Source organism: Corvus cornix, chromosome 4 (assembly GCF_000738735.6).
Source record: "Corvus cornix cornix isolate S_Up_H32 chromosome 4, ASM73873v5, whole genome shotgun sequence".
Lineage (NCBI taxonomy): Eukaryota > Metazoa > Chordata > Aves > Passeriformes > Corvidae > Corvus > Corvus cornix.
This window is the reverse complement of record NC_046334.1, coordinates 62,779,546-62,793,035: the sequence shown is the minus strand read 5'-3', so window position 1 is coordinate 62,793,035 and position 13,490 is coordinate 62,779,546. Positions and strand designations below refer to the sequence as shown.

General features: G+C 37.6%; 1 protein-coding gene across 6 annotated transcripts in view; it reads left to right on the top strand.

The window, feature by feature from the left end:
• The window catches only part of ACOX3 (acyl-CoA oxidase 3, pristanoyl), a 31,463-nt gene extending 18,191 nt beyond the window's left edge, over positions 1-13,272 (top strand). For 5 of the 6 annotated variants that reach the window (XM_039550374.1, XM_039550375.1, XM_010401980.4 and 2 more), the window contains 10 exons: positions 74-256; positions 1,513-1,635; positions 3,297-3,417; positions 3,899-4,018; positions 5,200-5,313; positions 6,664-6,779; positions 9,326-9,500; positions 9,973-10,040; positions 10,734-10,820; positions 12,859-13,272. In XM_039550374.1, coding sequence (XP_039406308.1) covers positions 74-256; positions 1,513-1,635; positions 3,297-3,417; positions 3,899-4,018; positions 5,200-5,313; positions 6,664-6,779; positions 9,326-9,500; positions 9,973-10,040; positions 10,734-10,820; positions 12,859-12,978 — 1,227 coding nt within the window. In that variant the 3' untranslated portion in view covers positions 12,979-13,272. Of the gene's footprint in view, positions 1-73; positions 257-1,512; positions 1,636-3,296; positions 3,418-3,898; positions 4,019-5,199; positions 5,314-6,663; positions 6,780-7,002; positions 7,164-9,325; positions 9,501-9,972; positions 10,041-10,733; positions 10,821-12,858 lie in introns of those variants that run through there. The other variant, XR_002046018.3, reaches the window with a different exon arrangement.
• Positions 13,273-13,490: the final 218 nt, after the last annotated feature.

Genomic DNA, 13,490 nt, shown 5'->3' with positions numbered 1-13,490 from the left:
CCAAGTTGCATCTTCATGGGGGTAAAATGAAATGTTAGCCTCAGCATTCATTCTGTGTCTTCTATTTGTTCAGGATGCTAAAGAGCGTTTCAGTGCAACTGTGGGATCCTTGTCCACTGGCAGAATTATGATCACTGGAATTTGCATGACCAATTTAAAGCTTGCCTTGGCAATAGCCATTCGCTTCTCAGCAGCTCGCCATCAGTTTGGACCAACTGAGGATGAAGAAATACCTGTCCTTGAATACCAAACACAGGTAAATATTTTGGAATTCAACCTAAACATTTTTATATAATGAAACTCACATTCAGAGCTACTGCAGATCACAATAGTGACTGTGAAGTTAGTGGATTAAAGTTGTCTGTGTCACCTGAAGCATCATTCTAGTTCAGCTGTGGGGGTTCATTCCAACTCAAAACCTTCTCCTGGCATGACCAGGCTTTTAACATAAATTCTTGGAATAGCAAAACCAAAACAATTCATGTTCCTCTGAAGTACCTACAAACATTTGTCTTCTAAAATAGTAACCTTTTCAGAGAAAGACTGTCTTACATGCACATGTGAAAGTACTGCAGATGTAGAAACTAGCATTTGCTTCAAAATATCAGTGCTTCTTTTGCTGCTACACTAATTTTCTCATTTGTAGCCTGTATGCTTTAAAAGTATGGCATTCATTGTGGAGAAGTCTCAAGCTAATACTGATTTGAAGAGGATTATAACCAAGGTTTACCTGTAGTATATGCAGATGAAAAAAATAGAAAAAGTATATGTAAAGTAACTGGGAAAAAGGGAAAACTCAGATCTGCTGAATGACAAAGGTTAATATATAAGAAGTGCTGAAAACAAACCTGCCCAGTTTGTCCTTGCAGTGTGGGTGCCTTTTTCCAGGTTGACATTTACCTTGCAATGTTGACAGATTTCATGGGTTTCTACAAACTGGTGAAAGGTGCCTTCCTTCCACCATTTCTGAATAAGCCAGGGCCTGCTTTCCACTATTCTTTGAATCTCTCAATTTTTCCCAGTTTTGGCTTGTTCTATGGGTTCTGCTTGGTGAAACTCATTCCCTTCCTCCTTTCCACAAAGACTTTCAAGCAGTTTTTCTTTTCCTTCATGAGCCCCATGAAATACTAACAACCTCTGTCATGTTCATACTGAAGAAATGTATGAATCCTGACTGACCCTGGCATGCCAGACATTTTATAAACACTTGGCAAAAATACGTCTTTGGTCCCCAAAGCTTCAGTGAACTTTTTCCCTGGTTTAACGGAATGCTTATCACAAATTCATGAAGTGTGAGAACTAAAATAATATAACCATAACTTGTATAAAGAGAACAATAAGCACCTACATAACTAAATGTAATTATGTTATAGGTGGTTATTTTTCTCTTCTCCATTAAGCAGTTTTCCATTTTGAACACAGTAAAAATTAATAGGTTGGTTCAATATAATAACTATTAAAAATATATATATATCAATTTGTGATCAAATCAATTTAATTCTTTTATTCCAGCAATGGCGTCTTTTTCCTTATCTGGCTGCTGCATATGCCTTAGATTATTTCTCAAAGTCCCTGTGTGGGAACTTTGTAGAGTTTTTTGCAGGTGTATTGACAAAGCAAAGGAGTCAGAGACAGGTGAGATATTTACATATTTCTTCTTCACTGAATTCTTACTATAATAAACTGTAAAATGTTAAATGGAGGATCTGTTTAGAAGTCTTAGGCTCCCTTATGATCAAGAGTGATAGAGCAATGTCTCAGAAATATGGGGCATACAAAATACTAATTAAAGTTGCATTTAGAAAAGCATTCAAATTAGTTTTGACGGAGTGATTAAAGTTTTATTGATTTCTGTGGGATTGAAGGTTATGTTCTCTTGCAGAATTTTTTATCATAAATATATTATGGTGGTGTAAATTCAGCTTATAACTGTTGTAAATGATTCTGCAGGGAGCATATATCAAAGATTTTCTGAAAATATACTTATCTTAATTCCTGCACAGACTTTGTATGTCTGGCTTGAATTTGCAATTCAAATTCATGCATTAAAATAAATATTTTTAGAGAAAAAAGTTGACTTTTGAGTTTTAACACTGAATTTTTCATCCACAATCAGCCCACTGGAAGTCATCCCTTTACAGAGGAAATAGTTTAACCTATCAGCCTCTGTGCAAAGACTGATTAATTTATCAAAAATTTGATTTCATCAAATTAGCTGCAGTATTGTGTTTTTACAGCATATAAATTTTATTTAGTTTTATAATATTTGGCAATAAAAAGTTTTAGGGCCTACAAACTGGCTGTGTATTGCTCAGGTCTTACTTAAATCCTCAAGCTTTTTTCAGCTAAAGTAAAGCTCATTAAATACTTTTGTACTAATGGCAGGGTATTTTAATTTCTCCTCTTGGCACAAACCACAGAAGAATCTATTTGATTTTTTTTTCCTGACACTTCATCTCTGTAGATCTTCAGTGCAGTCACTAATCTTAGGGAAAACAGTGGCTATCAGGAAAAAAAAATCATGATAGGAAAGAATCTCATTGTTGAAAATTTTAAGAATGTAATCCTTATGGATTTCTTTTTTTCTATAGGAGATCTTAAAACAAATGATACCAACCAGGGAGGTGTTCTTAAACAAGCTTTGGTTGTATCATGCCCCTATCTCCAGAAACCAGAATTCCAAACACGTTTTCAAAGGAAAGTCAACAGAGTTAGTGTAAATGCAGGCTATTGTGATACCCTGGAATCTCTGGGGGTGTATATATAAGTTTTCCTGCTCTTTGCAAAACTGATGCTTAAAAGATCAGTGAAAACTGTGTAAGGCAATAAATATTATAAATATCCTATTGCTGGCTGGGAAGAGAGATACTGCTTATGTCACAGAAGGGATAGAAGCTTTTTCTGGACAGGCCACCCTCAACCACCTGCCTCTCCATTTTTGGAAGGGAAAGCTTGGCAGGTGGTAAACTAACTCACTCAATGCTGTGCTAGCTGGTACATCTGAGCTAAGATGCACCCATGTGTCCATTACCTGACACAAATTATTGCTGTCCCATAAAAGAAAGTTGGTGCTGAAGGTTCCTCTGTTGTGGCAGGGTTTTTCTGTGGCACCAAAGAATATGCTTTGCACTTACATAGATCTCAGAAAGTTTTATGCCTGTATTACCAGTTACTGTTCATTATAAAGCAGTACACGTATCTATAGCTTTAGCTGGTCACCAACTTACTTTCTGTAAAAGTTATTCCTCATTTGTAACTTCTTTTTCACAAAGTTACAAATCTTTCCTTTCACAAAGGTGGATTTGGGACGTGAGATTCATGCTTTATCTGCTGCCAGCAAACCGCTGGCATCTTGGACTGCTCAGCAGGCAGCCCAGGAGTGCCGAGAAGCTTGTGGAGGACATGGTTACCTTGCCAGTAAGTTACAGACCACTGCATGCACTGATCGGAAAGAGACTGGTTATTTTGATGTGTTCTTTGATTGCTGTTGTGCCATGATGTCTGAATTTTAGCAATGTGTTTAGAAAGTATTTTATCCTCATATCCGTATTTTTAAATTTTATTTCATACCTGAAGTCACAAAAAAACCCCACTAAACCCGTTTAGGATCTGCACCAGCGTTTGGGCAGACTCTATGAGTAATTCAGTCTCAGTTTCAAAAATAAAGATGCAGACTTTATAGATGAAAATTCCTCATATAAGTTAAATGCCACACTTTTCTAAAATCTTTACTGTACCAGGTAATCAGTGAACTTTCAAGCTCATCTGTTTGTAATAATAGTTCTACGTACAAGAATAGACAGCTCTCTTGCATTTTGTCACAGAATAATTATTTACTCTCTCTTAGCTTCTACTAATACATTGCAATATATTAAACTACGCACTTGCTCTTATTAAGTGAATCGTCTGGGTGAAATCCGAAATGACAATGATCCAAACTGCACATATGAGGGAGATAACAACGTCCTGCTTCAGCAAACCAGCAACTACTTAATGAGCTGGATGAATTGCATAAGAGGTATGTTTTCATTGTGGAAGCTTATGCTAGACCCAACAGTGCGTAGCTAATGGAATTAGGAGGTAATTTCATACTGAAAGCAATTGACAGTCATTTAATAATTTTGTGGAGCATAAATAATGTGCTTCAGACTCCATCATATGGTGCATTCACAATACAGAAATATTTGCTGCAAGAAATATTCTTTCTTCTGTCTTGCAGAAGCTAGCTAGTTGTTTTGCCATTCCTGCTCAGGTTAAGTCATATCTTACTCCCTGAGAAGGGCAGTTTAGTTCAATGGAATTACCTCAGCACAGCATCCAGGTCTGGGGTCCTAAGCACAAGAAAGATGGGGAATTATTAGAGAGGGTCCAGAGGAGGCCACCAAGATGCTCAGAGGCCTGGAACAGCTCTGCTATGAAGACAGGCTGAGAGAGTTGATTATGTTCAGCCTAGAGAAGAGAAGGTCCATTGGTTTGTTATGGCCTTCCAGTACTTATAAAAAAGAGGGAGAGCTATTTTTACATGGGCAGATAGTCATGGGCCAAAGGGGAATGGTTTTAAACTAAAAGATGAGAGATTCAGATCAGATGTTAGGAAGAAATTCTTCTCTGCAAGGGTGATGAGACACTGGCACAGGTTGCCTGGAGAAGTTGTGGATGCCCCATCCCTGGAACTGTTCAAGGCCAGGCTGGATAGGGCTTGGACCAACGTGGTCTAGTGGAAGGTGTCCGTGTCCAGGATGGGAGGGTTGGAACAAGATGACGTTTAAGATCCCTTCCAGCCCAAACCATTCTATGATTCTATGATTCTGTGTTGGTAAAGTCATCATAAGTCTGCTTATTGTACTTGGGACGGTTCCTATCACCTGACTTGGTAGCAATATCCATCATCACATCTTGTAGTTCTCTAGATTTTGTTTCAGTTTTCCAGCAGTGAGTTTCACTAGCATCTTACAGAGCTGGAAAACTCAGAAGTTGGAGTTGAAATCTCATGGGGGATAATTATAGGCAGTGATGTCAGGTTTTTCCACACTTGTCCACCAGTCCTCTTTTGGCTGGACTAGGCCATAATAAAATAAATATTATGGCCTAATTGCATCTGGCCTGTCAAGTGTATGCATGGCTTTGTAACAGGCTTTTAGTTCCAAAAAGTCTGATTTCTTTTCTCATAAATCATTTTTATTTTCTCTGGTATTTCAGATAAAGCTCCTTTTGAATCCCCTTTGGGAACAATAAACTTTTTGCAAGACTACCATCATATCCTTGGCTGGAAATTCACAGCCATTAGTGTTGAAGATTGCATGGACTCCTCAGGTAGGCTTCTGCTTTTATTAAACTGATTCTAGAATTTTAAATTCCTTTCCAAAGGAAAGGATCCACAAATTTGAGATTCAACCTCTGCTACTTATTAGGTATTTGTCATATTTGCTGACATTTTTTGTATTACATGCATTTTAATTTACTAAGAACATAGCTTGGATTTCAAAATACATTCTATTTTCCCTAACTTCATTTCTGGAATGGAGGATAGCATCAGATATTTTTCTTTCTCTTTCGTTCCTCTAAAATAACATCTCTGAGTTAGGGTTTTTTGCCACTGTATTGTTGTTTTCCAGTTCTAAGGGGATTGATTGCCACTACCTTCTATCACTAAAATATCTTCCTCTAGAAAACTGTACAAGGGATTGACAAGTATGTTGAAAAGGCATGAAGTTTGCCTGCTTTTGACAGTTGCTTTTGGTTGTATAGAGAAAAATGACTAATGGTGGAAAAAGAGTTCCCTGCAGTTTCCCTGCTTTACTCTGCCGTAATCGAGTCAAGTATGACATTAGATGCTGTTCCCATTTGTGTATCACTGTGAGCCCAGATTGGCCCTTGGAGGCAAAAACTAGAAGGAATACCAACACATAATGAGAGAGCAACAGCACATGTTCTCTCAGGTAATACCCACTGTACCAGACCACAGTTTTAAAAAATATCTGAATCTGTTTATTGATCCATTCTGTTAGAAACTGGACTGTTAATTTAGATGCCTGAATTTCAGCAGCATGTAAACACTCCCAATACCCTAAGGTATACTCTACATTAAATCTTCAGCTAAGAAACAAGCAAGTAGGGTTCATGCAAGGACTTTATGCTGAATAACTTTTTAACTTAATAGTTCTAGGCTGCTCTTAGAAATATGACACAATTATTTACAAAGTTTAAATGTGATTACATTCAGCCACCAGTGAAAACAATGTTGGAAGTCACATGCTTCCACTAATTGTGGACTGTCTTCTCTTCTTGTATTCTCAGAAGAGATTTCGTACCTTGCAGGCCTAAGTCTTAATATGGCAAAAAAATAGCAATCTAAAAAATTTATTCAAGTGAGAAGTCTAAACTGAGCTGTGGATATACCTCATCTTCCAGTTTGGGGTCAGTTTGAAGCAGTGTACGGCCAGACATGGTTATGTGTTCATTGTATACTCACAGTCTGACTGTCCTCCCCTGATACTTACTGTATCTGCATTAATGGACAGTGTGTCATGTCAATAAATTGATTAACTAATGCTTTCACTTTTTATCTCAAGTAACAAAATCTGGTACTGCAGTAGAATTTTCATGTGACTTCTTGCATCATAAATGTGGAGGTTAAGAATTTAGCTTTTCTCTTTCTCATAGTTCCTTTAGCAGCTTATAAATGGCTGGTTTGCTACCTGCTCCGAGAAAGTGCCCTAAAAATGAATAAGGAGAAACAGGCTGGAAGAAGTGATTTTGAGGCAAAAAACAACTGTCAGGTAATACTTATTAATCTTTCTTATGTTATTTATTTATTTTCATCCAAGTCTGTCAGCTTCTGTCAGTTTTACCTTCTTGTGTCATAAAGTGCAATTTCCCAAACCATAAAGCAGTAAGTCAAGTAACTAATAAAACTTAATACCTGACCATGTGCATTGCATAGAACATGATAGCAGGACAGTTGCCATTAGCAAAAGTCTTCCAGGATATATTTCCCTTCAGAAATGTTGCAGGCATGTGCTGTGTGATGTTGGCAACTTTGATAGCACAACTTCTGAAGACTAAATCTGCGAGTATTAAATACACTGCAGCATCTGATTGTTACTTCTCCATCTGTGCTTGTGGCCGAATACATACTGTGGGAAAGAATCTTGCTCTGGCAGGTAGGTAAACTAGATGACCTAATAGGTCTTTTTCATCTCTAATTCCTATAGTGCAAAGTACTCGTGAAAGATACCAGACTGACAGCATTGGAACCTGAAAAGGAAACATTGACAATTTACATATAGCAGATCCACAATCTCACCAGAGAGTTTTAACAGCTAGGAATGGCTTAACTCCGAATTTCAGTATATATCCCCAAGCTCACCAGATTCCTCTGCTACCTCCATGAGAAAAACTGGCTCACATCCAAAGAATGAACACTTGTTATTTGTCACCAAGAAAGATCAGTTCCCTGAAGATGGTCAGTGTCATTTACCTTATCTGCAAAGCTCATTAAAGAACAGCAGGAAGGGATATTTAATATTTAACTCTGCACCTAGAAAGAGCCAGCCTGTCTTCAACAGGGGATGATCTGTTTGAAACCACTGGTAGAGTGGAGAAAATCTTTCCTGTTTTTACCCTAGAAGCAGCTTATTAAAGAAACTCTTCGGGGTCCACTCCAGAATGGGAATTGCCAGAAATTCCAGTCTGATTGCCTGTCAGCTGGCCAGATTTTGGTGAAGCTGGTGCTGGGGCCAGTGCATTAGAGAGAGTGGTGTGCTCAGAAGTACGAAGATTTTCTTCTCTATTATATTTAAAATTCAAAGATACTCAGGCACACAACTGCTTTTGAAACAGGCGTTGATATCCTTTAGGTCATTAGTTTTTCTTTTCTCCCTGCAATTCATCCTCAGGACAGGAGGACTTTTTATTTTAATGTCATGCCTCAAAAACATCTGAAAATTATTTACAAGCTGTGCTTTGAAGAGATGTACATATTTGATTTAAAACTTTCTGGGCATGAAGAAACACTTTTCTGTCAGCCCAGTGGTTGACTAATACAAAATATTTGTTCATGCTATGGGGGATCTGGAAGAGATTCCTAGCCTAGGCCTAGGTTATTTTGGTTTGGGGGCAACTTGATAGAAACAATACAGAAGTGCAAGCAAAGGTAAAGAGGAAAATAAAATTATAGGGGAGAATAACAGGAAACTAATTCTTAATGTTTCATTTGTTAAGACTTATTTCATTCTGACTAGGGAATTAACATTCATATCTCAAAAACTCCAACTAGTAAGTGGGCAGTCCTCTGTAATCCTGCAGAGACAAAATGTGTATTTTGCTGTTCATATATGCATCTGAGCTTGGACATAAGTGTGCCACTGGGCAGCTGTTGAGAGAGACAGTGATCTTTGGAATATGCCTTTTTTACGTGCCGCAGTGGATTTAAATGCAAGGATAATGCAAGTATTTAAAAGAAAAAAATAAAACTGATCAAGTAATTCTACATGAAAAAACACAACCCAACCACCTAACCCTTAACAAGTGAGCTAAACCCAAACAAGAGTTACATTATTGCAACAAGTCAGCCAGGACAGCAATGGCATCACATTCCCCTGCTGTTCACCAGCTAGAATGTCAGTCAGTGATCTATTTCATGGTAGTACATATAGCAAAGGTGCAGTATATAAATGTAGACAAGTGTTCCTATGTAAGTACATACAATCACTTAAGGTTTTATACTCTGCATTAACAGTAACTGGTGACCTGTCTTTCTCATCAGATAGTTGGCAAGGACTAGTTGCATAGTTCCTTCAAAACATACTGCAATCTGTTTCAATCCATCAACAGAATTCACTCATGCTGACATGATCAGATTTTTGTCTATTATTTGAAGGGACTGTAAAAATTTTTCAATAGGAATATTTTATCCTCTTTATAAAACTCTGGATCGTATTAAGTAAATATAAATCTACCTTTTACTTCTTAGAGTTATATAGGTTTATTAACAATCCTAAAATCAGCAAACATTACTTTACATTGTCTTCGTTCTGCTGTAGCTTCTTAATCCCATAAAGCCTGGGTGCAACTGCCAAATTACACTGGTAATAGGCGTGAAATCTTATTTCTAAGAGGCATTTCATGAGACATTTCATAACTAACCTTTGCATAGACATTGTGGAAAGTGTTTTCTCCTGCTGTTTCTTTGAATTTCTCAAGCTGGATCATCACACCTAAATCAACAGAACTCCACTAAGTTCAGACCAATGCCATTCTGCACAGGCTGAGGACTGGTTCTTTGCATTTTGTTACTGAGTGTCCTTCTTCCCTGTCCCCTAAGGTGTACTACTGTCGGTCTCTGGCGATTGCTTTTATTGAGCAAACAGTCTTACAACGGTACCACGACTACACTCACGATACCAGCGTCCCGGTGGCTCTGCAGCCAGTGCTTAGGAGCCTCAGTGCTCTCTATGGGCTCTGGTCCTTGAGTAAACACCTGGCTGTGCTCTACCAAGGTGAGATCAGCTCCCTGAATATGCTGTGCATGTCACTTTTATAAAGTCCTGATTTGGCCGGGGCAGGGAATCCTAGTGATGATTTCTGCTAGAGCATTTTCTTACTGCTTGTTTAATATAAAACAATTATTCTCCACCAAATTTTCAGGAGCAGGAATCTGCAGTGAAAATTAACCCAAAAGGCTCTATTTTACCTCAGAGATAATGGAGAGATTACAAGTTTTGCTGTGATCCAGTGCTTGTGTGAGAGGATGAGGCGTAGGCAGCACGATGCTGTAGCATAGCTTGTCACTGCAAAAGGCTCTACGTAGCTGAGATGAACAATTTTGCAGTCAGCTCATTAATGAAATACTGTCAGTTCAGTTACACAGGTGCAGCTACTTAGTCTTGACTACTGGACTCATGAACTTTGCAAAAAATTTGTATCAGTGTAATCTTAACTGGTATAAGCTTATCTGTGAATGTTTTTAAGGTGGCTATGCTTCAGGTGAACAACCTGGGAGATTTATTCAGAATGCTATTCTGGAGCTCTGCTACAGGGTGAGCCTGTTTATTGTGATTAAATAATAATATAGTATATAAATACTAAAAAAGAGATACATGGTTTATAGTCATCAGATTATTCTGTACTTCAAGGGGTAAATTAGCAGGATATTACATTAATGGTTCCTGAATAATTTTCTGTAAACTTCAGCAACTCATTGACCATGAATCTAGTCTTAATTTATTTACCAGTAAATGGAAAACAGTATGTCCTACAAAATAACACCATAGCATCTGTGGCCTTGCAATCTTCAGTGGAAAGCCAGTGAAATATTTCAATCCAGTTCTTTTTATTTCATTATTGAGTTAGTTTGTGATTTTTTTTTTCTTAGCACAAAAGCTTTCCAAACTGTAACATATTCTTTGCAGGTCAGCAAAATTTCAAAGAAGAATCTGGTCATTATATTTTTAAAGTCCAAAAGTATATGTGTTTATATGTGTAAACAGCAGTATATTGGTTAACATGTGTTCAAACCCCCCTAAGTAAAGGAGGAAGACATTTAAAGTACAGTCTCTTTTGGCACTTACCCTGGGAGTGAAAAAAATCAAAATAAAACTAGGCTATTTATTGTGGATTTCTCTTAAATTATCGAAGCTGGTACTTTATGAAAATAATTTTTATGCTGCTCTGTAGTTGAGCCATAGACAACTACAGAAGTTGTCAAAAGTATGTCTTTTGGTTTTAAACAGTTGAAAGATGATGCAGTTGCCCTCGTTGATGTCTTTGCTCCTCCCGACTTCATTCTCAATTCTCCCATAGGTAAAGCAAGTGGAGAGGTAAGCAAACCCATTGTAAAATTTGTAAGTTTAATCATGAAGATTATTGCCTGTAAATAGCCTTAACATATTCAAGACATTTCACAAGTACAAAAGAAAAGAAAGACACTTTTTCAGCAGAAAATACTACCTGAGTTAAATGATGTCAGCAGAAAATGAGGTTTTGCATTTACTGGAGATAAGCTTCACTGGGAAACTTGTGCAGTATTGCTGTAGTTTGCTGTTGTGGGCATCTGTGCACTGAACCAAAAAAGGGCTGAAGGAAATTTTTTGGTGTAGTTACACAAAGTAAGAGTTAAGAGCATAGGAATGGCCATACTGGATTCAGTTCACAGAATACTCTGTGACTGACAGAGACGGATGGCCAAAGAGAATGCTGCTAAACAGATGAAACAGTGAGGTGTTCTTTCCCTGATGTCTCAGCTGTTGGAAGTTTAAGAGATGTCTCATGCCATAGGTTCTGTTTGTATCATTCTGTGTAGTAGCCACAGATGTGTCTATTCTTCATTTTTTCCATCCATTTTCAAATTCAGCTGTCATTTTGCTTATATCACACCATCATTTCTACAATTTAATTATGAGTATTGTGAGAAAATACTTCCTAATCCCAGTCCATATCTATTTACTGTCTGTGAGAGCCTTTTCATTGCTCTGACAGATCTTGTTTTCCTTCTCTGTGTATTTTCTGCTTCTACCATATTCTTTCTGAACTGGCATAACCAGACCTACAAGCAGGACTCAGAATGTGGGTGCACCATGGAGTTGGCTACAACAGCTCCTGGTCCTTCCCTGCCTTTTTTTTTTTGGGCATAGTTCAAGATCTGCATTTTATTCCAAAGTCTCAGCAGACCAGAATTCTTGGGCCAAACCTGCTCATCGGGGCCAAGCTGTGGGATAACTGTTCTGTAGAGACCAGTGTCACAGTACAGTAGTTTGGGTGGACACTGTAGACAGTCCCTGGAGCCTGGGTCCACTGCCAGGGTGTTTGACACTGGAATGCTGCATCAAACGGACTCCGTGGTTTTCAGTACTCCCTGTGACTTCTTGTCTAAAGCTGCCCATTGTTCCCATGGTGATCAAGCAATACAGAAGGCGGAACAGATGTTTCTAAGCTGACCTAACACAATGATTACTTTGTTAACACAGTCTTTGCAAATGAGACAGGGAAGTCTGGCTCTACCTATCCAGCCATCTCCTAGAGGTCTGTAATCATCACTGGAAACTTTGTTTCCATTTGTATAGGTTTTTGAGGTTAAATTAATGCAAGAGGTCATGGGAGGGAAGCTCCAAAGGTAACTCTTCAGTTAAGGAGCATAGTTTGTATGAATGTTAAGAGTCTCTGTATTGGCTAAAAGCCCATTTTAACACATTTTTCTGTCTCTAGCAGAAGTGAGCAAATGCTGCAGGCAGAAATATAAAATATGGTACAAGTTCACAGTGACCCGTTCCTAGAATAGTATCCTAATAGTATTCTAGCAGTCACCCGGAGGTTTCCTATCAGCAGCTGATAAAGATGGATTTGGCTGTCTCCTCATTGGGTAGCTCTTAGTTCTTGCAAATGCAGAAGCCACAGAGACTTATTAATATTAGGAGTATAATATGTGAGAAATGCACATAGGAACCTTAAACACTTCCTCATGTACTTAATTTTTTATAAATTCATTAAATCATTGAGAAAATAATTTCAATCAGTGCTCTTCAATCCATGTTCTGTAGAGTTCAGGAAGGTTTTCTGAACTGCCTGTAAGTCTGTGGTTTTCAATTTGTGTAAATATTTTCAACTGAAATTTGATAAAAGCTGCCAATCTCTCACTCAAAAAAAAAACTTAATAAAGATCCTTGTCTCCTGGCTGTCTATATTTAATCCTCTATTCATTGTTATCATTATGTTTATTCTTGCCTGTACATAATTATTCACATTTGTTATCTAGAAATTCAATCAAAATCTCATTTCAATCAATAAGTTAAATAATTTACCTTGCAGAAGTTTTCTTTGTTTCTTCAAAGGCATTAATCCTTTTTTATTATTATTTTGCAGTTATATAAAAATATGTGGGGCGAGATCCTTCAAGGCAACAAAGCTCTGAACAGACCTTCATGGTGGGCAGAATTTTGTATTAATAAGCCTGTTATAGGCAGGCTGAGGTCAAGATTGTAAACCAAACAACTTGTAAGAGTCTGGATGGGCCTGAGATGGATACCTCATTTCAAACATCAGGAGGAAACGAGACCATATGTCAAACACTGAAAATGGAAGAGATTTTCATGAGAGTTGCCAAGTTTTAAAATAACTTTGAAATCAAGTCCAACTTGATGTCAGGGACTGTTAACATAATAATGACAAGAGCAAGAGCAACACGTTGCACACTATACGTATTTACTCAATGTAAAAAATGAAGATTCATTATGATTGCTGCTTTGCAAAGTTTATATAAAAGAAATTTTCCAATCAGTCTCTTGTTGTTACTTTCGTATTATAGAAGGTAAATAATTTAAAAACATTTGCCACCAGGGATTATGAATAAGCTGATAAAAGCAAAAAAAAATTTAGGACAAATTTTGGAAAAAAGCCTGTATTAACAGTGATCATAGTGAGAGAAAAATTGGGGAGCATCTTGCAGAGAACCAACCTATATCACCTCTCAGAAAAAAAGAAGAGATAAGGAGAAG